Here is a 25,096-nt window from a genome sequence, read left to right on the forward strand (position 1 = left end):
CACTCAGTTCTTGTTGTGGTTTATATCACACTTATTCACACAATATATAGCAGTATTAAAGGGACAACAAGGAGTTTGTATTTGGTTATAAAAGAGTCTCATACAGTGGCGTCCCTAGGCTAAAACATTCGGGGCTAAAGCCCCGGATGTTTTTTAATTAGCCCCGAATATTAATTTTCAAAAAAAAAAAAAAAAAAAAAATGTTTTTTTTTTGTTAAGATCACATCCTCAAACTACGGTTATCTTATGTTGATGCTTCGATAAAACAGTGTTTTTTGACAGGTTTGAGTAACAATTAATTATATTTTTAAAAAGCCACTACTTTGGCTTTGGCACACAAGTGGTTAACACCTCCAGGTCGCACTTGACGTCATTCACCCAAAACAGCGGCGCATTTAACTTGACAACAAATACCTGACAGCAGGCAGGTTTGACAACAGCAAGCTGCAGCTGTCTTTTGGTAGCTAGTAGCAGCTAAAGTGTATCAAGATGCCACAAAAAAGATTTCCATGTTTTCCCCCAAAGGTGGTCAGCAATCAAAAAGGTAATGGGAATAGAAATTATGTAAAAATGTATAATTTCGAAAAGAGTGTTGCAGCTGGAACTACAAGAGGGTAGTACAGTAGCTAACGTTAGCTAGCTAGCAGCTAGTTGATATTGCTCTGGTTGATATTACATGAGAAAAAAAGCAATCTGTAATTATTGGCATCTGTAAATGCAATTGTAGGGTGTGAGAATTGTGTACCTAGAAATAACTAAGTTTGGGCTTCTTCTAGAGGGGAAAGTTGCTGAAGTTGATGTGCTATAACATCGAACCATCTTGTTTATTTTCTTTTTCATGCATGATAGCAGCTAGTTAGCAGACAGGGATCCCGCACAGCCTGCCTCTTTTACTGTAGCTGCTAATGTGTTAAATGGAAACACAATGTGTTGTTACGTAGCTAGCTAATGTCAGTACATAGAACTAAATTCAAAATGGGTCATTCATTTGATGATCTGTGGATTGCATCGTTTTCACCTTTTTCACCAATGATGGAGAATGTCTCTATGCCTAAAAATTTCGGCGCGCGCTCTGCGCACGCATATATTGCATGTGTCACTCTTCCGGGCTAAGCCCCGGATGTGTCAAAATCCTAGAGACGCCCCTGGTCTCATATTAATGTGGATGAATCTACGTTACCCACTTGTTAATGGGTCCATTTTCGATAAATATAGCCTATCGTTTTGTCTTCATCGTTATTTTGTTATTATCATTTGCGTCCGCAAGACTTTCGGTTTCACGAACGCTGCCTAGTGGGTCATGGGAATAGCGCTGCTGAATCGCCGTTTATGGTCGGAATGACGACGGTATCTGACGTCTTCCAACCTCCGACTTTCATTCTTGATAAATGAAAACATTCTTGACAAATGTTTTTGTTTTCATCCGTCTTGCACCAGTCCAAGAATTTCACCGTGCGCGCAGAGGCTCATGGGAAATTTAGTGTGAAAAGGCTTTCCAAAACTCCTCATTGTCCCTTTTATACTGATTCTCAATAAAGTACAAATGTAATTATTTTGTAAGGAATAAAAGTTTAAGTGTTTTGTTCAAATTGTACAAATTAAATTCATGACACAATAACATAAGTAACAAGTACAAATCTGTGCAGATCTTTACATTTAAAAATGATAGAATGGATAAATGGACAAGTGTTACAGCAACAAAGACAAAACAGAATAACATTAGTCGGTTTTACTATATTTAACAGGGGTTAATACATGTTTTAGAGGATGAACACATTTTCTTCCTTTCAGAAAAGGAATTTACATTAATAATTAAATCAAAGCTGTGCAAATACACAAAAGATGCCTGAAATTTACATTTTATCTCAGGGTGTGTGTGTTCTAAAACATTAAACATTCAGATGTGGTCTGAGGGAGTTTTCCAGTTATCACTAATAACACAAACTAGGCTTCTGCCTCATGTCAGTGCATCAAACACACACACACGTACACACACAAACTAAGTTAACGTGACTCAAAACACAATCATCCACATCCAGTCTTTCCAATATTATAAAATGATCTTATATATTATGTGATATTGTGCAAAACATCCTGTTCATATACATTATAAGAACAAGAAAAAGGAAGTCAGCAGCACTTATGACACACAAACTCACACATAAAGTAAGTTCTTATGTGTAAGTGCATTTCTCAGCATTGATTCTCCATCATGCAGGGTCAGAGATTGTTCTTTCTCACTGTATCTACATATGCAACCATGACCCATAAGATCGTATTTAGCCTTCATCAGTCTCAGTGAGGTGTTGCTGAGTCCTGTCACTGGTCCAGTTTTGCTGCAGGTCTCTCTCTGCTGCTGTCGAACATGTTTTGTTTCCGCTGTCTTCTGCGGTTCATTTTGGACAGGTCGCTATCAAACACCTCTCCGGAGCGCAGAGCAGACACCAAGTCATCAAACTCACCGCCGCCCTCCTCCTCATCTGCTTTGGCCCTCTTCTGCTCCCGCTCTTTCTTCAGCTACAGACAGTGGAAGTGAGAGGTGATGTAACTGATGTCAGCTCTCAGAGGTTAGTATGAAAATGATCTGGGTAAAGGTATCATCTGCTGACCTGTGCCTCCATGAGCGCCCGTTTCTGCTCCTCCTCCTTGCGTCTAGCCACGTTGAGGTTGTCTTGTTTGGCCTCAGAGAACACCGTCAGGAAAGTGTCAAAGATTCCGAAGAATTCATCAGGCTGCAGGTTGGATGTGTCTTCTCCAAAGTGTTTCAGTGCCTTTACAAACTGCAACAAGAGCCACAAAGAATCAAGCTACTATTTCATTTGGTGAGGATAAACAACAGAGTCCTTCTGACCTATGAGGAATGAGTCCCTGACATGCTCCCTGGTCCTGAAGTCTCTGGTTCTTTAAGTGTACTTTCAGTTGGATGGCTGAAATAAGGTCTGTGTTAACACAAGCCCAAGACATTTTAATGTTTTATTCTACAACATAGAACGCATTAGTTTTTATATCTCTTGAAAGGCTGCATCACTGTGGCAGATGTTGGAGCGACGTTCACACACTGGTTATCAGGGCCAGCCCTAGGATTTTGGTGGTCCTAAACAAGATTTTTGTTAGTGGCCCTGCACTCTAAGCGCAAACACCAAATCACTGGTTAAAACTGAATACAGACGTGTTTATGCCCTCTGAGGTTTGAGGCCATTTTCTCAACTTTTACATATTTTCTTAAATTTATCTTTTTAAGATACTTGCAGATGTAACAATACTCAAGTGTTTTATGTCTAAATATTAGAACCTCCGCTGTAAGCACACTGAGGCCAATTTGCCCTAGAACACTGTAGAAAGAAATAATTTCGGCCAAATGCTGGAAATTTGAGGTCTGCTTTTTGAAAAATGTCAAACCCCTTGTGAAACCACACCTTCAGTCATGAGAATGAACTGTTTTGGTGCTTGAAATAGGATATGAATACAGTAATAGATAAGTGTAGAAAACAAGTCTAAAATGAAATTTCGTAAGATTGCTTTTTGAGCACAAATGTTGTCATTCTGCCGTTCTATTTTCACCAAATGTCTCAAATGTGAGATAAAGAAGCTGAATATTGACTTCAAATGACATATAAAGCTCATAGCGTGTGTGCCCACCTCAGGATGTTTAAATGACTTGAATGAACCGGTACCTTTCTGATCATGTGGCCCCCCACCAAACGGCTGTGGCCCTAAACAACCGCATAGTGTTTATGCCAGCGGCCGGCCCTGCTGGTTATTGTTGGAGTGATGGTGTATGATGTTGGAAAGGCAGAAGAAATCAGAGAGAATTGACTGTGAATAACTGTTACCAGTTGATGTCTGTGTGAACTTACCAGTTCTTTTGCCTCAGTGAAAGATTCCTCAACCTCAGAGAAGCTGAAAGAGGCCACAGTGAGGAACTGATTGACCACAGAGGCAAACCTATCAGCAGTGCTGCTGGAGGACTGAGCCTGCTGGTACTTCAGCTCCTGTAACAGAGACAAAAGACATCAGCCAGAAAGACAAGACTGAGATTCGGAAAAGATTTCCAAGTGTTTTGCTGAGATCACTCACCGCCTCAACACTCTTCAGACCAGATCTCAGATTCCCAATGTCCTTCTCCAGCTCTGTCATACTGCAGAGACACATGACAGGGTGTCAGGCTGAGACGGACCTGGAACTATTTCTCCGTTTGGTGACCGCGCTTTTGCATTGAGTTGTGGCCAGGTTTATTAGCAAAGCAAGCTGCTTCAAATCAATCACCACCCGTGTTGGGCACGTTACTTTTAAAAAGTAATTAGATGTAGTTACTAGTTACTTTCCCCCAAAAGAAACTGAATTACTATTATAAAAGTATTACCAGGAAAAGTAACTATTGCATTAGCCCTAACCCTTACCCCAATATAACATGCACTTTAACAGGTGTATTATTTTGTGACAGGATTTCTTGAATCAGTGAGTAACAGTGCATTTTATTGTCAGTAACGGTAACAGTGTTATAACGGGGGAAACAGTAACAGTTATTCACAAACTGCTTCCCATTAAACTCTACAGTAGATTCTTCATCCTGGCTTATTTTACACTTTATTTACTGATTCTTACTTGACTTTAGCAGCTTCTGGGACATTCTGCAATTCTTCACTGAACACTGCCACTTTCGGGTACTTCTTCTCCAGGACGGTGATCATGTAGTGGAGCAGAGTGATGTTTCTGATGGCACACACAACATACTGTATATTTAGGCCCAATCCCATTTCACCCCTTGGCCCTACCACTTACCCCTACCCCTCCGTTTTGCGCGTTCACATGTAGGGGTAGGGGTGTCCCAATTCCCGTTAGGACAGAGGGGTAGGGGGAAGTGGTAGGGCTACATACCCCTTCAAACGGAGATTTTCCAGAGGCACACTCCAAACAGAGGGGTATGAAAAGTTTCCCAGAAGCTGTTATTACGTCACTTTATTAAGTTTTAATATTTTTTCATGCAAGAAAGTAACTGTTTAGGTCCCAAATGGGTTACCCGCAGGTTTTTAGAGGTTTACTACCGGCTTATTAAATTCTTTTTAGGAGATACATGTTGGTCTCATTGATGAAATCTAACAATTGTGGCAGTAGCATTGTTTGTTTGAATGAAAAGTGAAGCTTCATGTGTATTCTTGGATAGAAGAGCAGCCTGCCTCTGGGCTCTGTAGCCTATATGTACATTAATCACCACATTTACAAAAATAAATAAATGTTTTACAATGAACCGATGAGTCTGCATTAAGTTTTATATATATTTTAAAAAAGAGAAATGGGATTGGGCCTTAACCTTCAATCAGTTCTCTGTGGCTTTAAAAATATTTTATCTAGTGAACAGGGCTTTTTCCAAGAGACAAATAGAGTAATAACATATAACTAAATAAATAACAATAATAACATTGAAATCTGGTCTATTTGAGTGTCTACGTGACAGAGGAGCAGCGCAGACAGTGTCAGATCGACTAGAAGAGTAACCTACTTGTCAGTGCTGGACTTGGTGTCAGCTATCTTGTTGAGACTGGACACTTTAAAACCGTAGGCGTTTCCTCGTTGTCCTTTGTTCATGTAGTTCCCAAAGGCCAGGACCACTTCCAGGAGCTGACGCAGAGTCCCGCTCTGAACCACCTCCCTGGATGCAACACACAGAGCTGAGAGCGCAGAGAGGAACAGCTTCAGGTCAAGACACGTTAATGTTTCAGTCTTTGATGATCGTCTGGGACAGAACAGGTAGCTACCTTTGATTTTAGGTTTGACTTCATCCACTCTCTCAGCAAACTTTTTCTTGAAGAAAAGGGTCTGGAGTCTCTGCTGATAGTGGTTGATTCTGGGTTTGGATACAAAATAGACAGAACTAGAATCACCATCTTGTAGTTGTTAACTCCGACGAACAGCCTGAATGCAGGAAATATAGTCACAATATCTCCTTTGTTTTTCCAGGACTTTGTGAGGTCAGTGAAGTTAACCTTTGATCATGTGGATTAAACTTTCATGACTTCACTTCCAAAACCGCAATCATGACCTTTGACATGTGACCAACTAAATCTAATCAGTCCATTCTGAGTCCAATTGGACATGTACGTATGTCTCATTTTGAGAAATTAAAAGAGTTGTTACTAGACAGCAAAATGAAACTTTTTGCCTAAGTCGTTGGCCCAAGTCTGGCCCAGAAACTTCCATGTCTGGGCAGATTTTGTGTGTGTGCACCAGAATTGGTCTAAGAATACCTGAAGTTGGGGGATGGTATCATAACACAACCCATAATAAAACACGAAAAAGTACCTGTAATCATTTTTAACCCTGCAGAGGGTCAGATATGTACCTGCTCATGTCATACAGGAAGCGATCTGGTTTTGCCATACGGTCCAGCTCATGCTTGTGTTCTTCCAACAGCTCAGTGTCGCTCTTCTCAGGAACAAACTTCAGCAGCTTCACAAATAAAGACAGACACGAGGGTTTTGTATTTGAAAAGCTGCCTTTGTTATTATTGAGATATCTGATGAGCTTATATTAACAAGATGTTTCCATGGTTCCATTATAAACATGGATCCATGGACAACTGACATTAACCCTCCCACTTTATTGATACATTATGTGAAGTAGTAAATATGGAGCTACTGTGTGTTTCTTTGTGTGTGTATGTTTTGCCACCTGCTCCAACATGTCTTTGGGTAAGTCCTCCTGTTCATCCATGGTTAGGAGTGCATGATGGATCTCTTCATTGGTCAGCTTCAGCCTGTAACACACATTCACATTACACTTGTAGTTTTTGTTAAAATAATGAAGGTACTGAAAAAGCCCAATCGTATGGTCAACTTTCACTAAGCTCAAACACAATGTTGCTGCCGCTTACTCTCCTGCCTGTATGGTAAATTAAATTGTTTAGTATGCAGAACAGGATGTTTGGTCGCATTGTCCTGATTGGCTGGAGTGACAGGAGGCGGTTCTTGACTGGGACTCGGCTGTTTGGCGGCAGCTGGCCTCACTCTGCTGTTTGTGGTCTACTGATGGAGCAGTTCTGTTCTCTACTTCTTTATTTGGCCCTGTGCCACTCTTTCGGTTTACCTGTTGTTACCTTTGCCATTGTTGCCTCCATCGAATAAACTTCATTTACTATTTGTTACCGCTGTTTACATCTGGGTTTTATGTTACATCCATCCCCTCCCAAACCTAGCCGAGCCCTAACACACACACACCCCACCAGGCATGTCCTCAGAGGGCAACACAGTTCAGAGATCTAGGACACATCTAAGCAACGTACAGTTTTGTATAGAGCCACGAAACTCATTTCACATACGTGAAAAGTGAACAAATGAAAAAGAAAACACATAAAGACCCTGATAACTGTGATCATATTGTAGCTTTAGTCATATTGCAACTGTGCTCATATTGTAACTGTAGTCAAATTGTAACTGTGCTCATATTGTAACTGTTGAACAGTAGTCATATTGTAGCTGTACTGATATTGTAGCTTTACTCATATTGTAACTATACTCATATTGCAGCTGCAAAAAAAAGAAGAAAAGACAGAGCAGACAGTCTGGTGACCCCCTCTGCCCTCAGATATCAGATACAGATTGTGCACAAGCTATAAAACAGACAGAAAAAATCCCCTAAACAGCCAACAAGACTTAGCCTATAAGACTAAAATAAACAGTAAACTATGCCGACTTCTGGATGGTAGGTTTAGAGACAAGTCTCCAGGCTACTAACAACAACATTGTTTGTGTTGCGCAGTTTAGTTTTTCTGACCGTGACAGCAGGATGTTACAGTTCTGTGCTCGGCGTCCGTCGATCACCGACAACTCCTTCACTTTCTTAACAATACCATGGTCATCTTCAGTGTCCTTCTGTTGATACACAGGAAAATCATGATGATACCATGAACTTATAGCAACTTGAGGCAAATGATTTGAATGCTAAACGTTAATACAACAAACTTATGCTAGAAATAAGAGCTCAGCAGGTGGGTTACAGTAGTTCTATGACATGACGGGGGTATAGAGTGCAGTGTGTTACTTGTGGCTTTTGGTAAGCTGAGAAGGTCCTCTGGAATTCTTCTAGATCCAGAACTTTGAGGACTTTGAGATCATCAATGTTTTTCCAGATGGTTCCTTCTGTCTTGTTCTGAAACAAACAACGATGTTGTTCGTTAACATGATCTCTCTGATATGTTATTCTTGAGATCTGCTTCATCAGCTTAAAGCAGAAGTAAGCGATATTTTTGTGTTAATATAAGTCTTAAATAGTTCTATCTTCCGACAGCAATCGCCCGGCACTTTGGCACAGTGGTTAGCACTGTTGCCTCACTGTTGCCTCCTGGGTTCGAATCCCGGGCCGCCCAGGGCCTTTCTGTGTGGAGTTTGCATGTTCTCCCCGTGTCTGCGTGGGTTTCCTCCGGGTGCTCCGGTTTCCCCCACCACTAAAAACATGTCGGCTAGGTTAATCCTCCAGTCAGTGCCCCTGACCAAAGGCACTGGCTCATAATCTGGAGTTGGTCCCCGGGCGCTGCACCGCAGCTGCCCACTGCTCCTCAGGGATGAGTTAAATGCAGAGAAAGAATTTCACTGTACTAGCTGTATATGTGACTAATAAAGTACCTTTACCAATCACTTACATAGAGTGTTTGGACCGAAACACGGGTCTCTCAGTCCCTCTGCTCTGCTCTGAGCCGAGGAGAAAACTTTTCTTGTATCCTACAAGTTTTATCCAATGAGGAGAGAGAACGGCATGAAGGGCTGTGTGTGCAGCCAAGGGATGTGCGTGAATGTGGTGACGTAGGGACGAGGACCAATAGATCCATGACGAGGGCGGGGGCTGCTAACTCCATCGGCTGACAAGAAGTTATGGTGCGTTCAAGGCAACTCGTAACTCGTGTTTTTCCGACCTGTGAAGTCGTACCAGTTCGATCTGGTACAAGTTTACGGGTCGGAAGTTACGAGTGGCCGTTATAGTGACTTTCACAGGTAAAACAGGTCGGAAAAACACGAGTGGGTTGCCTGGAACGCTACAAAGTCGTAAGTTGTGACTTGAAGCTGTAATTTACGGTTTCAAAAGCCTGCCTGGAACGCAGCATTAGCCAAAACAACCAGATCGCCTACTTCTGCTTTAATCTAAGCGTACTGTACCTCAGGCAGTTTGCTCCAGTTGAAGGACTTCATTGGGTTTGGCGGCTGAGGAATATTCTTCCTCTGTACGCTTCCTAGTGGAGCTCCAGGTGGTGGTGGTGGAGGAGGAGGGGGAGGTGGAGCAAATGGAGCCATGCCAACAGCTGGTGGGCCTCCTGGGGGAGGGGGAGGAGGTGGAGGAAGAGGAAGAGAGGGAATGGGCAGGGCAACACCAGGGGGGGCTAAAACATCAGGTGGTCCTCCTGGAACAGTAGAGGCCTGGGACAGAGGACAGCGCATGTAAAGATGGAGTCTTGCATATATTAATATTTCATAAATGCACAGAGGTGATGATAGATACATGTGAATGTAGAGAGCTGAGCCTCTGCAGCTGAGCAGACAGCTCTGCCACTTGTTGTTTGGCCTGTTTGTGCTCGTTGCTCTCTCGCTCCAGCTTGTCCTTCATCTTGTTCAGCATCACCATCATGTCTTCTTTCTCCTTGTTCTTGGCTTCGCACTCCCTCTCCTTCTTTTCAAAGCGCTGCTGAAGGTTCTGATGGTCTGGAGAAAGGAGTAGGTCAGATGGCTCGCACAAACTGAGTAATTAAAGTGTGTCTCTTGAAGGTTCTGACTTCTGTTAGCTGCTTCTTGTAGGTGATTTGACAAAAAAAGAGAAGTGTGATTGAAATATATATTGTATTGCCTTGCCCATAATATTTTCACACTATGCTACAGTGGTGGCTTTTTACCTTTTCTCATTATGTCAGTTTGGTCCTTCCACTTTTTGACCTCGTTCTCCTTAACCAGCCTATAGACAAAGACACACACGTGACTACAGGCCTGTGTATATTTACATATAACAGTCTGGGAGAGGCTTTTTTGTGACTACAGATGAAGGACATCACTAAAAATTCTGTGCAGAAGGATACCTTGGTGTAAGTGCTAAACATTACATCTATCTAGCACAGTCTGGACTGAGACTGTCATGTTAAACCATATTCCTGGAGGAACACAGTGGCCAAGAAGGAATATAAAGCTTTATGACTGAATTCAAATAGATGGTGCAGACCCAGAAATCACTTTGAAGCCAGCACTAGTGACTTTAATATATATAAGCAGTTACCAGGCTCCTCTACTGTGGAACCAGCTCTCTCCATGGGTCAGAGAGGCAGACACTCTCTCTACACTTTAGTCCAGGCTTAAAACCTTCTGCTGGGGGACTGTTGGCAAGGCAAACAAACTTGCCTTGTATTGAATTAGATTAGATTTGGCCGGCCAAGACCATTTGCTACTAACTATGTCCTGGACCAAGCGGTGACTGAGTCAAGTAAGACGCTGCTCCTCAGTGGTTAGTTCCCCCTTTGTTCTTCACGTTACGTATCCACCAGATGTTGAAACTTTCCTCTATGTTGAAATAATTGCAGCACATCATCTCTGCAGATTTGTTTGAGACGACTTTAGCTTTTGCTGCCACATCATTGGCTGATCAATGACGGATGGGATGAGTTTATGTGTTTCTAATTAAGGGCTCTATTATATGTAACCATAGCATTGGAGGTGAATGGCATCTCTGATTCATTAAGATTTCATGAGTGTAATATTAAACTGATAAAGATCAATATCATTAAACGTGTCTGATCTGAGATGTAACTAATAACTGCCTATTTGTGTAACCTTTTGAATCATTGAAAACTTACATGCGTACAACATTTTTAACGTTGAAGTCTTCGAGTGGAGCGACATCAGGGTTTTCACCTTTGTCCGTCTGTAGAACCAGCTGCTGAACTATCCGGTCCAACAACACCCAGTACTGAATGGTGCTGCTGTTCTGCTTGTCTGCGAACAGAGGACAGAGTCAACAGACAGAAGACTACTGCAGGTAAGCAGAGAGACCTTCCTTCTTACATGGCATCATGAGGCAGTGGTGAAGTACAGACAGCAGGTGGGGGTAGGATCCAGTGTGGTTCAGCTTCTTCTTGATAAGCTCAAACATCTGGCTCGCACTTTTAGTCTCTACATGGACCTGAGGTGCATCAAAAGACATTTATTACATTTGATTTATATCTCCATATTTTATTTGACATCATAAAGAAAAGTAGTGCTGGGAAGTGTGAATACACTAGAATACGCCCCTCATGTTTAAACTTCCAGACTGTGTTAATAAGTTATTTTGGTTTACAATAGTCCAGAATTAGTCCTCTTGAATTTATGTTACCTGAACCAAGGACGTTACATTTGATGTTCATGATCAGAAATGTGTTACAAGAACATGGACAAACAGACAACCTGTTGCCAGCCTGGAGGTGTTAGTATAAAGTTCTGTCTGAATGACTTACGACATCAAAGCGCTTAGACATCACCAGCTCATCTTCATTCCTCAACATTTCAAAGAAGTCCAGGTGTCTGGAAGACAAAATGAACACAGAAAGTCGCTCTAATTCAACATCTATTAAAGAATAGCTAACTTTCCCCCGGCCTGTGACTGATGTCCTCAATCCAGGAAATGGTACATTTGAAAACTCCTCGAGTACACGCTGTACTTTGTCTACCTGTCCAGGGTGGCGTTTTCATGGAGACGTAGTTTGTCGATGACTGGCTGGATGCCCAGCATCAGAAACTCATAGCGCAGATGGATGCGAAACTCCAGACTGGTCTGTGAAAAACACACACGCATACAGAGAAGAAATGAAGTCACACTTTAAATCTCAACATTATAAATGAACTGATGGACCTCTCCTCACCTCTCCGGCTCCTTTGCTGAGAACAGCATTGATAAAGGACATGATGGCCGTCTTCAGATTCACTTCATCTCTGTAGCGGCCTGTAGATCGATCTAAGTCCGTCACCAAAGTCTGCACCAGAAACAGGAAATACATAGTCATTGTGGATCAGTCTGTACAGGTAGATGTTCTCAGCTGCTAATGAAGAGCAGACCGAAAGCTCACCTTAACCTGCATTGGCTACCTGTGTACTTCTTTAATTGTTTTTTAAAGCTCTTAATGGTCTTAGTCCTTCTTATCTCTCAGATTTGCTTTTTTAATTTATGAGCCAGAACTCTCAGGTCTCCAGATAGTGGCCTTTTACTATTACGTAATACCTAAAGTCAGAACTAAAACTCAGGGCGACAAGCTTTTTATTGTTACGGTCCTAGACTATGGAACAGCCTTCCTGAAGGCCTGAGAACAGCTCAGAGTGCTGACATTTTTAAGAACAAACTTACAACTTTTAGTTCCTTTTATTTATTTGGTTTGATCCAGTCTCTGGTGTTTCCTCGCAGTAAACTTTAGAGAGTAAGATTCAGTAGCAGTCTTTCAAGCTCTTTATATGAGAGAAAGTGTATGGTGTGTGTGTGTGTGTGTGTGTGTGTGTGTGTGTGTGTGTGTGTGTGTGTGTGTAGTTGCGTGACTTTGGGTTTTCATTTTGCTTTGTTTTGTTTGCTTTTATGGTGTAAAGCATTTCATTTGATTGATTGATTGATTGATTGATTGATTGATTGATTGATTGATTGATTGATTGATTGATTGATTGATTGATTGATTGATTGATTGATTGATTGATTGATTGTATCACTCCTGGAAACATGAAGCACAGACAAAGAACAAAATGAGAGCAGACCTGAAAGCGGGTTCTCTCTGAGGCGAACCTCTGGTAGTGAAACATGGCGTCTAGAACTTTCTTATGACCTCCTGGCACCAAACACACTGCACCCAGGATCTCTAACACTGCCACCTAACAGGAGACAACGGTCAGACACAGAGGGGGAGAAACAGATTCATGATTTGTTACCGTTACAGAGAGAAGATGGGGCCCCTGGCCTGGGCCCTGTCCACTCTGACAATGATGTAGTGTTATAAAACTATAGAGTACGTACAGTAATGTTACACACTTCCACCCACCTTGGTTTTAATGTTTTCAGTGGTGAGGCTCTGAGCGATGACGTTGATGCTCTCACAGTGACTCAGAACATGAGCTCTGCCCTGAGAGTTGTTCATCAGAGCCTTGATGCAGCCGATCAGCGAGGTGTGGACCTGAGACTCGGCGGTCTCGTAGTCCATCGACTTGAGGAAGTTCAGGATACAGGAGAGGCCGTCCAGCTCAATGAAGCGTGTCACGAAGCTGAGGGAGACGACTCAGAGGTCAGCGTGCTGGTCAGCGGAGCTCAGGAAGGACGGAGACGGAGTGAGACCTGTGTTACCTCATGGGCTGTGTCCGCAGAGCTGTTTTCAGGTCATCTGCTATCTTATGTCTTCCCTGCTCCTCATCATCCTTCAGTGTCAACAGAGTCTTCCTCTGGAATCAGAGCAGTGAAACTAAATAAGGCCTCACAACTTTGCACAGTTTCTGCATGGCTGCAGACTCACTGAGAGACTGGACAAACACCAATCTGTGAGTGTGCGTAATAGATAAAACAATGCATAGGGGATTTAAAAACATCAACATTTTCTTTGATAACAATAATAGTGGTTGAAGGAAGGATGAAAACATCGTTGTTGTGTTACTCACAGCAGCCATGGAGTTCAGCTGGTCAGTATAAAAATCTGGCCAGCTGGTGGCTCCTTTCTCCTCCTCTGCTTCCTGGAAGACACCCAGACAGTTCATAGAAGAGAGAGACAAATCCATGTCATGGAGAAAAAAAAAGCAATGTTCCAAGAGATAAGAAGTTTCTCACCATTTTCTTGCTGCAGTAAATCTGCCACTTCTTCTCTGCTGGTAGAGAAAACATGGCGGCTCTGTGTTCCTCTGTGAGGTCCAGCTCGTCCTGGTATAGGAGGAGACAGGAAGTGAGGATGGGGAAGACAAAGTCTATCTATCTATCTAAAAACGTGAGAGCTGTAACTGTGTAGTGGAAAAGGGCCGTTGGTCTTTTTGGCAACGAAATCCTCACTGGTCTTAGCAAAATGCCGACATGCTTGTTTACAGTGTGTGGGGAGAGCAATGGGAGAGTGTGATGGGAGGAAGGAAGCAGCAGTCATTACGATAATTCAGCGTAGCCCAGATTCATGAACAGGGGCTTACCGTAATTACCCTAGTTAGAGTAAAAAATCGATTTTTACGATTCCAAATAATCGCGATTACGATTTTAAATCGATTAATCGAGCAGCCCTAGCTGTAAGTGTGTTGAACTCACCACCAGCTCAGTGAACATGGAGTCTAGCTCCTGAGGGGGGGGCATGGGCAGGCTGGGCTCCAGTGCTGCCATACTGTGGACGTTGTCCTGGCAGTGGGTGATCTCTGGTTGGTCACGTCCATTGAAGCAGCAGGAGAACAGAGAGGACAGGCCACGCCCCTCTGGCTGCTTCACCCAGGCCGCCATGGTTACAGTGATGATGTCACCAGACCTATCGGCTGGATGAAAATCATCAGTATGAAAAAAAATAAATAAATAAAAAAATCATCAGTATGTTGTTCATCTGTGGCATCATCAGTGGTGGACAGTAACGGAGTAAATTACTTATTACTCTTACTTGAATACATTTCCAAGACAAATATTTTTACTTTTACTCGAGTTAATTTCTAGGAAGGCTGAAAAGTACTCGTTACTTTCAGGTCTGCTCTTTTTTTCTAAAATACTATTGAATACAAGCTGTGTTTGTCAAAGAAGGAAACCCTGACCCCTAAAAGCAGCACATCAGTGCAGCTGGTTTCAAAGAGTTAATTCTCAGAAACAAGAGTTAAAAGGTCCTTAAATTCATTTAGAAAAACTTATAGTAATTCATTGATGTGAAAAATAAGAAATTTACTCTTACTCTTACTTAAAGTAAATTTAAAAGCATGTACTTTTGGATACTTAAGTACCTTTAAAAGCAAGTACTTTTTTACTCTTACTCTAGTAACATGTCGGCTGAGCTACTTTTACTTGTAATGGAGTACATTTTGACCAGTAGTATTTGTACTCTTACTCAAGTACTGGGGTCAAGTACTCTGTCCATCTCTGGGCATCATAGTTGTTACATACATACAATTTACCGGTTCTGGAGGAAGGTGTTGAGCTGATTAATAAACCACCAATGCACAGGTGAGTCATGGGGGCGTGGCCTGATGCTCTTGCATCACGGACCTGTCTGAAGATTTATTCAAGGGTTTGATTGATGATAGAAACAGAGCTCTGGTATGTGGCACCACAGACACTATAGTTTCAGTGCAACTGTGCAGAACTGATACAAAAACCCAGTTCAAGGTGTGTTGTTTTTGTGGCAGGTTATGGTCATGTGTGTTTATTTGCGATGAAACTCTGCACTCATCTCTGTAGATACAAAACTTAACTACAACGGGATTACCCTGATGAGAAAAGTGCTGGTCCACCTGTCCACATGTAGGGGAGAGTGGGGTAAGTTGAGCCACTTTTTGTATTCAGGATCACTACATCAAGACAATTATAGTTTTGTTGCTAACTAACACATCTGCATATATTTCAGGATGTTTTGCATCCCTACAAATTAACAGAATGAGTGTAAATATAACTGTTTTTAAAATATAGCATGTTCAAAAAAAGTGGTCTTGTGACTCAACTTACCCCATGAATGGGGTAAGTTGACCATAGGAGTGGGGTAAATTGATCAACTCCCCCTTCTTTCCTTCCATCCATCTCCTACCTCTCCCTTTACTTAATATCTCATCTGTCCAGGCTACAGGTGAACACAAACTGCAGGGACTTCCTGCTGAGCCACCAACTCACTGAGATTTGGGGAGTTTTGCAATTACATCGCATCTTGGGAAGAATCCCAGATATTTTTCTTTGAAAGTAAAGTTTGGCACACTATAAACAACTTTTCCTGTTTATAGGAACATACTTACTGTAATCACAAACATACAGGATCTTGATTTAATCATTTGGACATATACAGCCAAAATACATTCATTAAGTGTATAGGATAGGTGGCTCAACTTACCCCTGGCCAAATGGATCAACTTACCCCACAGCTACCTTAGCTTGGGTTTATTGCTCTCACAGCTAAAATGGTGCAGTTTCATGCTAGGTTTACTACCTCATGTTGTAGCTCATAGATACCACAACCCATGTATAAAACAAATTTGCAATCATCTCTTTTGGTCTAAACACAATTCTCATGAAACTTATGATCGACAAAATTCACTCTCGAGAGTGAAAAATGATTTTTTTGGTCATAAATGTTAAACCACTTTACTCACGTGGTTCTAATCTTCACAGACTCCATGAAATGATGCCTGCCTCCCAAATATTTGGTCACATGCTAACTTTTTCCTATAGTTTCCTAGAAACAAGGGGTGGGTCAACTTACCCACTGGCTCATCTTACCCCACTCTCCCCTACGCTCCTGTGCCCTGGTACAAACTGTTGACGCCATTTACAAATGAGGTACTTGCAATACAGCATCTACCTGTGGTGACTCCAGCTGACTCCAACTGGTTTTGGATCAGTTCCACAAATATACACATCGCACATACACAAGTCAGAGAAAGAGTTGGCCTGGATTAAAGCAACACTAAAATTATGTCATTTTGATGTTTCATTGACACTCCTGCCATCAACACAGCAAGGCTGACCGGCCTGCTACTGCACTGTATTCCATGTGTAATTATATGCCTTCTATCATGGCTCCAGATCCCCAAATTGAGGCATTTGCCCCTAAAATTTGAGACAGTGCAAGTACATTTTTCATCCATTTGCGCAGGTGCAACCAGTAAATGTGCTTTTTTTTGGGGGGGGGGGGGGGGGGGGGAAATGTGGAAGGGACGACTCAAAGAATCTGGTAGGCTATCTGTCATTGCAGGTGTCAGGCCAATGTATGTGAGGATCATGAATGAAATGGAAATGTTAATATATTCATTGCAAGTCAATTTACAGTGTGCGCCCCAAAATGTTCTGCTTGTACTCCTAAAACTTTAAGTTAGAGGCCCTGTGCTCCTAGTAAAATAAGTTGGTCTGGAGTCCTGCTTCTACAGTTGTTGGTTTCTTACAGATTTTTTAATTTGTATGTCATTTATTACAATGTTGTTCATAAAACATATTTTTACCTCTTCTCATGAAATGATTGTGACAATGTGGTTTATTCCCGATAGATAAAGTGTATATCTTCTCAAAACTTTATTGATCATCTCTTCCGAACATATGACTCACTGTGATAATTAAACTACAATTAACTTTAGCAAACTGTGTATTCAACTTGTAAACTTGGGGGTACTGAACAATAGTTCTGAGGGCTTTGTTTTAATTTTTCAATTCTGTTGAAAATTACACTGCCAGTTCTGAAAACTGAATACAGATTTAAAGCAGGAAAAGGACAACATAGCAAATGTCTTGCCTTTTATATCGCCAAACAATTATTAAGCATGAACTGATTTTACCTGGGTAACTGGGACTCAGTATGTAATCACTGCACTGGTCAAAGGTGATTACCGATGTGTATCAATAGGAGTCTGAAAGTCTGTGTCTGAAAGCAAAAATATCCCAACTTTATGGGCAACAGTGTATTTGTGTGAGTATTTTGCTCATATGCCATCTCATCATCATAATTCCTGGGCTCAGTCTGGAATAATGGCTAAAAAGTTCTTTGTGTGGTCACACTGACCTCTATCTTTGACCACAGACATCTCATCAGGTCATCCTTGAGTTCCTATTCACATTTGTGCCAAATGTGAGGCCATTCCCTTGAACAGTGTTCACAAGTCACACAGGGATGTGGCCATGACCTTTGACCTTGCATGGACAAACAACCTAAAACCAATAAGTCTCCAGTTTGAATACTTCATTAGACAGGCTAAGGTAACATCTATAAGGAGAGTAATTAAGTGTTCCATCAATTTCCTGTCTGGTGTAACCCTTAATGAAATCCATAAACTTGTTGACCCTCGTCTTCAGTTGTGCTTTCTCCTCTAACTAAGCGGACTACTCCCTGGTAGGAAATCAGAGCTGGCACCAGAGCCAGCATTACATAACAGGGTTGAGGCCTGACCGGGCTGATGGGTGGTTCAGGAGAGGCTCGACGGTTAAGTGAGGTGTGGCAGCTCAGTGACAGGTGGGCAGAGACACTCCCTCAGCTGATCAGGACAATGATGCAGTCAGAGGTTATCCAGCTCTAGATCTAGATTCAGATCTAGAAGGATTTTTAATACTTTGAAATGAAAATGTGAAGCTTTGCAGGTGAGACTCATTTCAAAATATTGTATAGCGTTATAGTTATAGTAATAATCATGTTCAGAAACACTTTTTTGTTATGTTATCCTGAGAGTAGTCAATACATCATGTATTCAGAAAAAGGAAGGAAAATAATCAGACCTCTCTCTGACACAACTCTGACCAATCCATGCTTTTCATTCCGAAAAGGAAAAACCAATCAGATGCCTTCATGTCTAGTTCCGTCTACGCCCAATCAAGCTGCCGTCTCTCTCTCTCCTCCTGCCTGCGCGACCAGAGTCTTCACCTACGTCCTCGGTGAAGCCACACTCCAGTCTGATGGGTGGCAATGTAGCTCTGACTATGTGCGTTGGGTGTCTTCATCTATGTCCGCAGAAAGGTGGAGGCGTGGCTTCAGAGAGCAGTCTGAGGAAAGGGGCTGGACTTTTGACATTTGTGTTTTTTTAAATGTGGCCTGATAGAACTGATTTTCCAGAATCTCCAGCTTTGAAGTTGTGGCAGGACAAAGGATGGCCCGGGCGGGGTATGAACCCTATAGTCTCCCGGGTAAGAGTCATGTGCACTGACCATTTGACCACAGGGATAACCCCATGGCCAAGTAGCCAGGGCACATGATCAATTGGAGGCATAGTGACAGGACCGTCAACTGTCACATAAGAGATCATAATAGGACTTAAAGGAGGATGAAAGTGGATCATAATGACAGTAAACTGTTCATACAGAGAAGTTCAGATCGGTAGCATCAAGACATGAAAATCCTCCAGTACTCTTCAATTTTATTTACTACATTTTCACAGGTGGGATGGTGCAGGTTCATAGGTTATGCTTGTAGTGGTCTTTGTTTTTTTGTTTTTTTTAGGAATAACACAAATTAATAATGGAAAAAAAGAAAAGGAAAAAAGGAGAAAAAGCTCCATTACACTCAAAATGCCCCATAACCTGTCTGTCAGCTGGGCAGGTATTGGAGCTCCACATAAACTTCAAGATTCTATAAAATCTTCAGTTTGGATAAAGAGTTCCTTTTGTATAGGACCCCCCCCACACACACACACACACACACACTTTGATGTTTGTGTTCATTTATACTGTAATATGAGGCCTATATGACGCATTATTTGTATCTCTGACTTGGACACTAATAACTCCAAATAAAATTCAAATTCAAATCTGTCTTTCGATGCTTAGTGGTAACATGTTCACAAGCTGGGCAAACTTCCTGTTCTGTGAAGATGATCCAAAAACATTACAGTTTTTCTCAGTTGCTAAAACACTAAACCCTGTTGTCTGAACCAAATTCTCAGTTGCCTGAACCCACTGATTGAATCAGTCTCTTTTGGCAAAACCATCAGCACTTTTCACCTGTTTAGACACAACTTACCAACACATTTTCATTGTGATGCACCTGTGTTGCATAATGCTGAGCACAGGTGGCAAAAGTCAAACACAAGTAAAGCACAAGTTTCACCGGTTGAACACAACAACTCAAAATTGATCACACTTATGTCCAATGATGTGAGGGCACATAAACTGTAAGCTAGTTCAGGATGAAGTCCTGTGGCCTGATCCAGTACAGAGAAATGATGCTGTGGCTGAGTTGTGCACTTCTCATTTCTATACTTTTGTACTTTATTTTTACGTAGGTTTACTGCATACAAGTACTAAATGCACAAGATTTCTGTTTGTTTTTGTACTGTACAAGTACTACGTGTAAATGCACAAGATTTCTGGTTTTTGTACTTTTGTGCTCAGTAGTGTTTTTAATTTTGATTGACTCGGGGCACGATTTGACAACAAAGTTCAGTTTTGGGCACAGATTGAACTGTTTTGAGGTGAAAGTTTGGTTTTGCAAGAAGAGTCTGAGGTTTTGTGAATGTAGCTTGAAAATTGGGGTTTGTGTTCACAGTTTAGAGAAAAGGAGAGAAGCTTTAGAGAAATGTGTCTTAGCAATCGAGAAAAACTGTAAGTGTAAGATGTAAGAAACACTTGAACGGTTGATCGGTGATGTTGCAATGTCACACCTGCAGCCTGGTAGTGTGAAGTAGAAAGTGTGGTGTCTATTTTTTTTTATGTTTTTGTTTCTGTCATATAACATTTTACATAACATCAAATCGGTGGTGGCTGCAGGACTCAGATAATGATCAGTACTGTGTGTGTGTGTGTGTGTGTGTGTATCGATGATACAGTGTTACAATTCATCCTGATCAACCACTCAGCTTGGATTTCGCAGGGTTAATCAATACTTCATTGATCTCTGGAGGGAAAGTGTGTTTTTCCACGGGGTGCAAAGGTCAGTGCTGGAGGTGACCCACTGTCTCACTCAAGGATATTATGTCAGTAAATGTTTTCAGAGCGTGTGTTCTTAACGCAGCTGCTGAACATCTGGAGAAGAATGGAGAAGATGAAGAGTTCGGAGCTGAGGAGATCTGGAGTTTGTTCAAGAACTTACTGAAACAGTCCAGAGACATCAAGCACTGATGACATCAGTTCACAGAAATAATGAAAATAAACTATTACAACCATCAACAAAACCATAGCAACTGGCTCGCACAAGTAGAAACAAACTGAGCTCCTATCAGTGTAGATGGGATGTGATTCACTTCTAACTGAGGCACACCATACGGCACGTCACTTTTTATAATGACGTCCATATTGGATCTCACTTCCCTATAAACAATATGAGTGCATGAAGGAGTTGAACATTTTCTCAATAACCTCTGTTGGTAATGTTGTTCAAGGGTTTATTACTTACATGGAGTAAAAATAATAAGAATCAAAGTCTGGTCTCCGGTTACTGTGATCACTGTGTTCAATGGCAAGGAATGTGTGAATGAATGGCTAAAAATGATGATGAGGAATTATTAGAGCTTATGACTGTTGATCTTAACCTCCTTGGTTAACACTTGTGGAGATTCCACTCACTGCTTTAGCACATTGTCTTTGAAAGTGTGCCAAGACAATAGCAGACAATAGTTAAGGTGCTGATTAGGTCTCTGTATCTGAAGGTCAGTCAGTCCATGTTGGGTATAAACAAGTTCCAAACAGAGTTTCACATGCAGTCCTACAACCAGGATCTTACTTCCCTGTGATCCTAAAGTTTCTGTACTACAACCATATAATAACAAGTGGACGTCCATCTTATCATATGTTAACAAAACACATTGCCCCCATGGGAAAAATCTCATCTGCTTTTTGAGGTCAGTGATGAAAACCTCAGGGATGGTCTATAACTATAAACCTACACCAGCTCTGCACATCTAAATGTCTGTTAAAGCAGAAGTAAGTGATATATTTGTGTTAATATAAGTCTTAAATAGTTATATCTTCCGACAGCAATCACTTACATAGAGTGTTTGGTCTGAAACACGGGTCTGTCAGTCACTCTGCTCTGCTCTGAGCCGAAGAGAAAACATTTATCGTATCCTACAGTTTTTATCCAATGAGGAGAGAGAACGGCATGCAGGGCTGTGTGTGCAGCCAAGGAACGCCGTGAATGTGGCGACGTAGCGACGAGGACTGTTATGGTGCGTTCAAGGAAACTCGTATTTTTCCGACCGTGAAGTCGTACCAGTTCAATCTGGTACGAGTTCACCGGTCGGAAGTTACGAGTGGCCGTTATAGTGACTTTCACCGGTAAAACAGGTCGGAAAAACACGAGTGGGTTGCCTGAAACGCTACAAAGTCGTAAGTTGTGACTCGAAAGTGTAATTTACGATTTCAAAAGCCTGCCTGGAACGCAGCATTAGCGAAAACGACCGGACCACTTACTTCTGCTTTAATTTGAGTCCATAATCTATCGTATGATCCACAACAATGATCATTTATGTATAGGATCTCCTTTCAGCCTTTGTCTGTTGTATCCCTTTTCATCACTTTTATAAGTGGACCACGCAAAAACAAATTTCTCCCTCCCCAGCAGCCAATGCTTCCCCAACAATGAGTGATCCCAATCCCAACTATCTCCTTTTTGTTTCCAACCTCTACCCGAAGAAGGAGAGGGAGATGGAATACAGAAAAATGTTGTTAGTTTATTTCCTTTTCTCTCCCCCTCTTGATAACTAAACATTTATAACTAAAACAGAAGCTCTCACACTAGTCACACAGATCACTCATAATCTAAATGCTACAGTGACTTAGTCAGTCGCATTACAAATTGAACTTGCCTGCCTATACTGTAAAGTAAAATACTGAATAAATGAAGAACCAATTAAATAGTATGTGATCCCTGGTCAGTTAAAGTACAATGGAGGAAAACAAGACTGCAAGGAAGCAGAGGCAGAAAAAACATTGTTGTCTCAGTGTGAATACAGTACTACACAAACACACACAAAAAACAGTGTAAAAAGAGGTGGGAGATCTTCTATGGAGACAATGACAGACTGAGGGAACACACTCCATCACTCCACAGACTACCACATAGTGACACCTACTGTAGATTATATTTTAGTGTGTTTTCAAGTGTCATAAAAATGGGTAAAATATAAATCAAAGGCTTTGTTTTGTTTTTGGTGTCATGGAGATTTGACTCATCGTCATCCTCTAACACTCAACCTGATCATTTAAGGTCAGCACACTCAAACATCCAAAACATCTGAATTGAAACTCACCTCAGACCAACAACAATCTGAGTCATGACTCAGTCAGACCAACGCACACAGACATGATAACACACATTACAGTAACACTACCGCAAAGTAACATCCACTAATCTGATCAGAAATACATCCAAAAAGGAGATTAAAACAGAAAAAATTGTCCAAAAAAACAAACAAACATCCATGGCAACATATTCCCTGACCCTGGCTGATTTGGAGTTGTAGAGTAGGGGAGAGTGGGGTAAGATGAGCCAGTGGGTAAGTTGACCCACCCCTTGTTTCTAGGAAACTATAGGAAAAAGTTAGCATGTGACCAAATATTTGGGAGGCAGGCATCATTTCATGGAGTCTGTGAAGATTAGAACCACGTGAGTAAAGTGGTTTAACATTTATGACCAAAAAAATCATTTTTCACTCTCGAGAGTGAATTTTGTCGATCATAAGTTTCATGAGAATTGTGTTTAGACCAAAAGAGATGATTGCAAATTTGTTTTATACATGGGTTGTGGTATCTATGAGCTACAACATGAGGTAGTAAACCTAGCATGAAACTGCACCATTTTAGCTGTGGGAGCAATAAACCCAAGCCAAGGTAGCTGTGGGGTAAGTTGATCCATTTGGCCAGGGGTAAGTTGAGCCACCTATCCTATACACTTAGTGAATGTATTTTGGCTGTATATGTCCAAATGATTAAATCAAGATTCTGTATGTTTGTGATTACAGTAAGTATGTTCCTATAAACAGGAAAAGTTGTTTATAGTGTGCCAAACTTTACTTTCAAAGAAAAATATCTGGGATTCTTCCCAAGATGCCACGTAATCGCAAAACTCCCCAAATCTCAGTGAGTTGGTGGCTCAGCAGGAAGTCCCTGCAGTTTGTGTTCACCTGTAGCCTGGACAGATGAAATATTAAGTAAAGGGGGAGGTAGGAGATGGATGGAAGGAAAGAAGGGGGGTTGATCAATTTACCCCACTCCTATGAGTCACAAGACCACTTTTTTTGAACATGCTATATTTTAAAAACAGTTATATTTACACTCATTCTGTTAATTTGTAGGGATGCAAAACATCCTGAAATATATGCAGATGTGTTAGTTAGCAACAAAACTATAATTGTCTTGATGTAGTGATCCTGAATACAAAAAGTGGCTCAACTAACCCCACTCTCCCCTATTGCTGTACTGATCTGCAGTATCTATAGTTTGTATGGACCATATTCTCTGAAGCTTTGTGTGAGCTGCTGTTGGCAAACTCTGGGTTTCTTACCTGTGGGTTTGTTGTCTCTGTGCTGCAATAAACACCATGTCCAGCTCCAGCTGTGGGAGTAGCATCAGCCCGGTGTCACACGAGCATCTGTAACAGAGATTGTTCACTCTGCTGTCACCTCAGCTCAGACTCCCGTGTCTCCAACACTCACATCAGCTGACAGTCCCTCTGAGTTGTCTGCTGAGAGTATACCTTCACTTTACAGAGATGATGCAAACGTTAGGTCTCAGAGTTTTGAACTGAAAATATGGCAACAAACTAAAAAGAGACAAAGGCCTGGAAGTTACAGTAAGTCAGCCTCTGGAATCAAAAGGTTCAGAGTCCACAGTCATAATCCACGGGATGTTTTGAGTTGGATACAGAATCCACAAGACGGTGATTCATCCGGAGCTGGTCTCCTCCAGAGGAAACCTGCAGGTGTCCGTGGAAATTGAAATGTTTGCTACAAACGTCCACACACAGTGTCTCTTCCTGTGTCGATGTCACCAGAGTCTGGCAGAGAAACTGACGCATCAGTCTGCAAAACACACACTACTACATTCCTGGTGGAGGCGGTCACACCCAGACCTCACCCACTGCAGTGTGTGTGTGTGTGTGTGTGTGTGTGTGTGAGTGTGTGTGGGGGGGAGAGAGAGGGAGACGCAAAGAGAGAGGGAGGGAGGTGTGACAGTCAGAGCAGTTCACTGGCAGGTGACGCAGTGATAAAGAAAACATGATTCACTAGGCAAGGCAAGGCTATTTTATTAGTATAGCCTGTTTTTACCAACAGTTTGTCTCAAAGGGTTTTACATGGCATCATAACAACATCCTCTGACCTTAGACCCTCACATCCACCAAGGGAAAACTCGGTGAAAAACCTTTTATCTAGTGGATGTTCACTAGTGAGGCTCCTCTGTAGTTATGACAACCAAGAAGTCTGATATGCAGATCAACAGACAGTGGTGGACAGTAACAGAGTAAATTTACTTGAGTACTGTACTTAAAGGGACAACGAGGAGT

General features: G+C 41.7%; 1 protein-coding gene across 1 annotated transcript; it reads right to left on the minus strand.

Annotated features, from left to right (window-relative positions):
- Positions 1-1,527: 1,527 nt before the first annotated feature.
- daam1a (dishevelled associated activator of morphogenesis 1a) lies at positions 1,528-24,594 on the minus strand. The gene is made up of 26 exons (XM_085766943.1): positions 24,098-24,594; positions 14,254-14,471; positions 13,795-13,884; positions 13,629-13,700; positions 13,321-13,415; positions 13,022-13,241; positions 12,741-12,854; positions 11,867-11,977; positions 11,675-11,778; positions 11,462-11,528; positions 11,031-11,148; positions 10,823-10,961; positions 9,875-9,933; positions 9,487-9,686; positions 9,147-9,404; positions 8,038-8,145; positions 7,771-7,868; positions 6,670-6,754; positions 6,341-6,447; positions 5,757-5,845; positions 5,501-5,669; positions 4,606-4,713; positions 4,078-4,138; positions 3,858-3,992; positions 2,610-2,780; positions 1,528-2,517 (listed from the first exon to the last, which is right to left on the minus strand). The coding sequence occupies exons 2-26, from the start codon at positions 14,437-14,439 to the stop codon at positions 2,320-2,322; spliced, it is 3,162 nt and encodes a 1,053-aa protein (XP_085623069.1). The 5' UTR covers positions 14,440-14,471; positions 24,098-24,594; the 3' UTR covers positions 1,528-2,319.
- Between the last annotated feature and the right edge of the window lie 502 nt (positions 24,595-25,096).

This window comes from Trachurus japonicus, chromosome 22 (assembly GCF_045865225.1).
Source record: "Trachurus japonicus isolate A0001 chromosome 22, Traja_1.0".
Taxonomy (NCBI): Eukaryota; Metazoa; Chordata; class Actinopteri; order Carangiformes; family Carangidae; genus Trachurus; species Trachurus japonicus.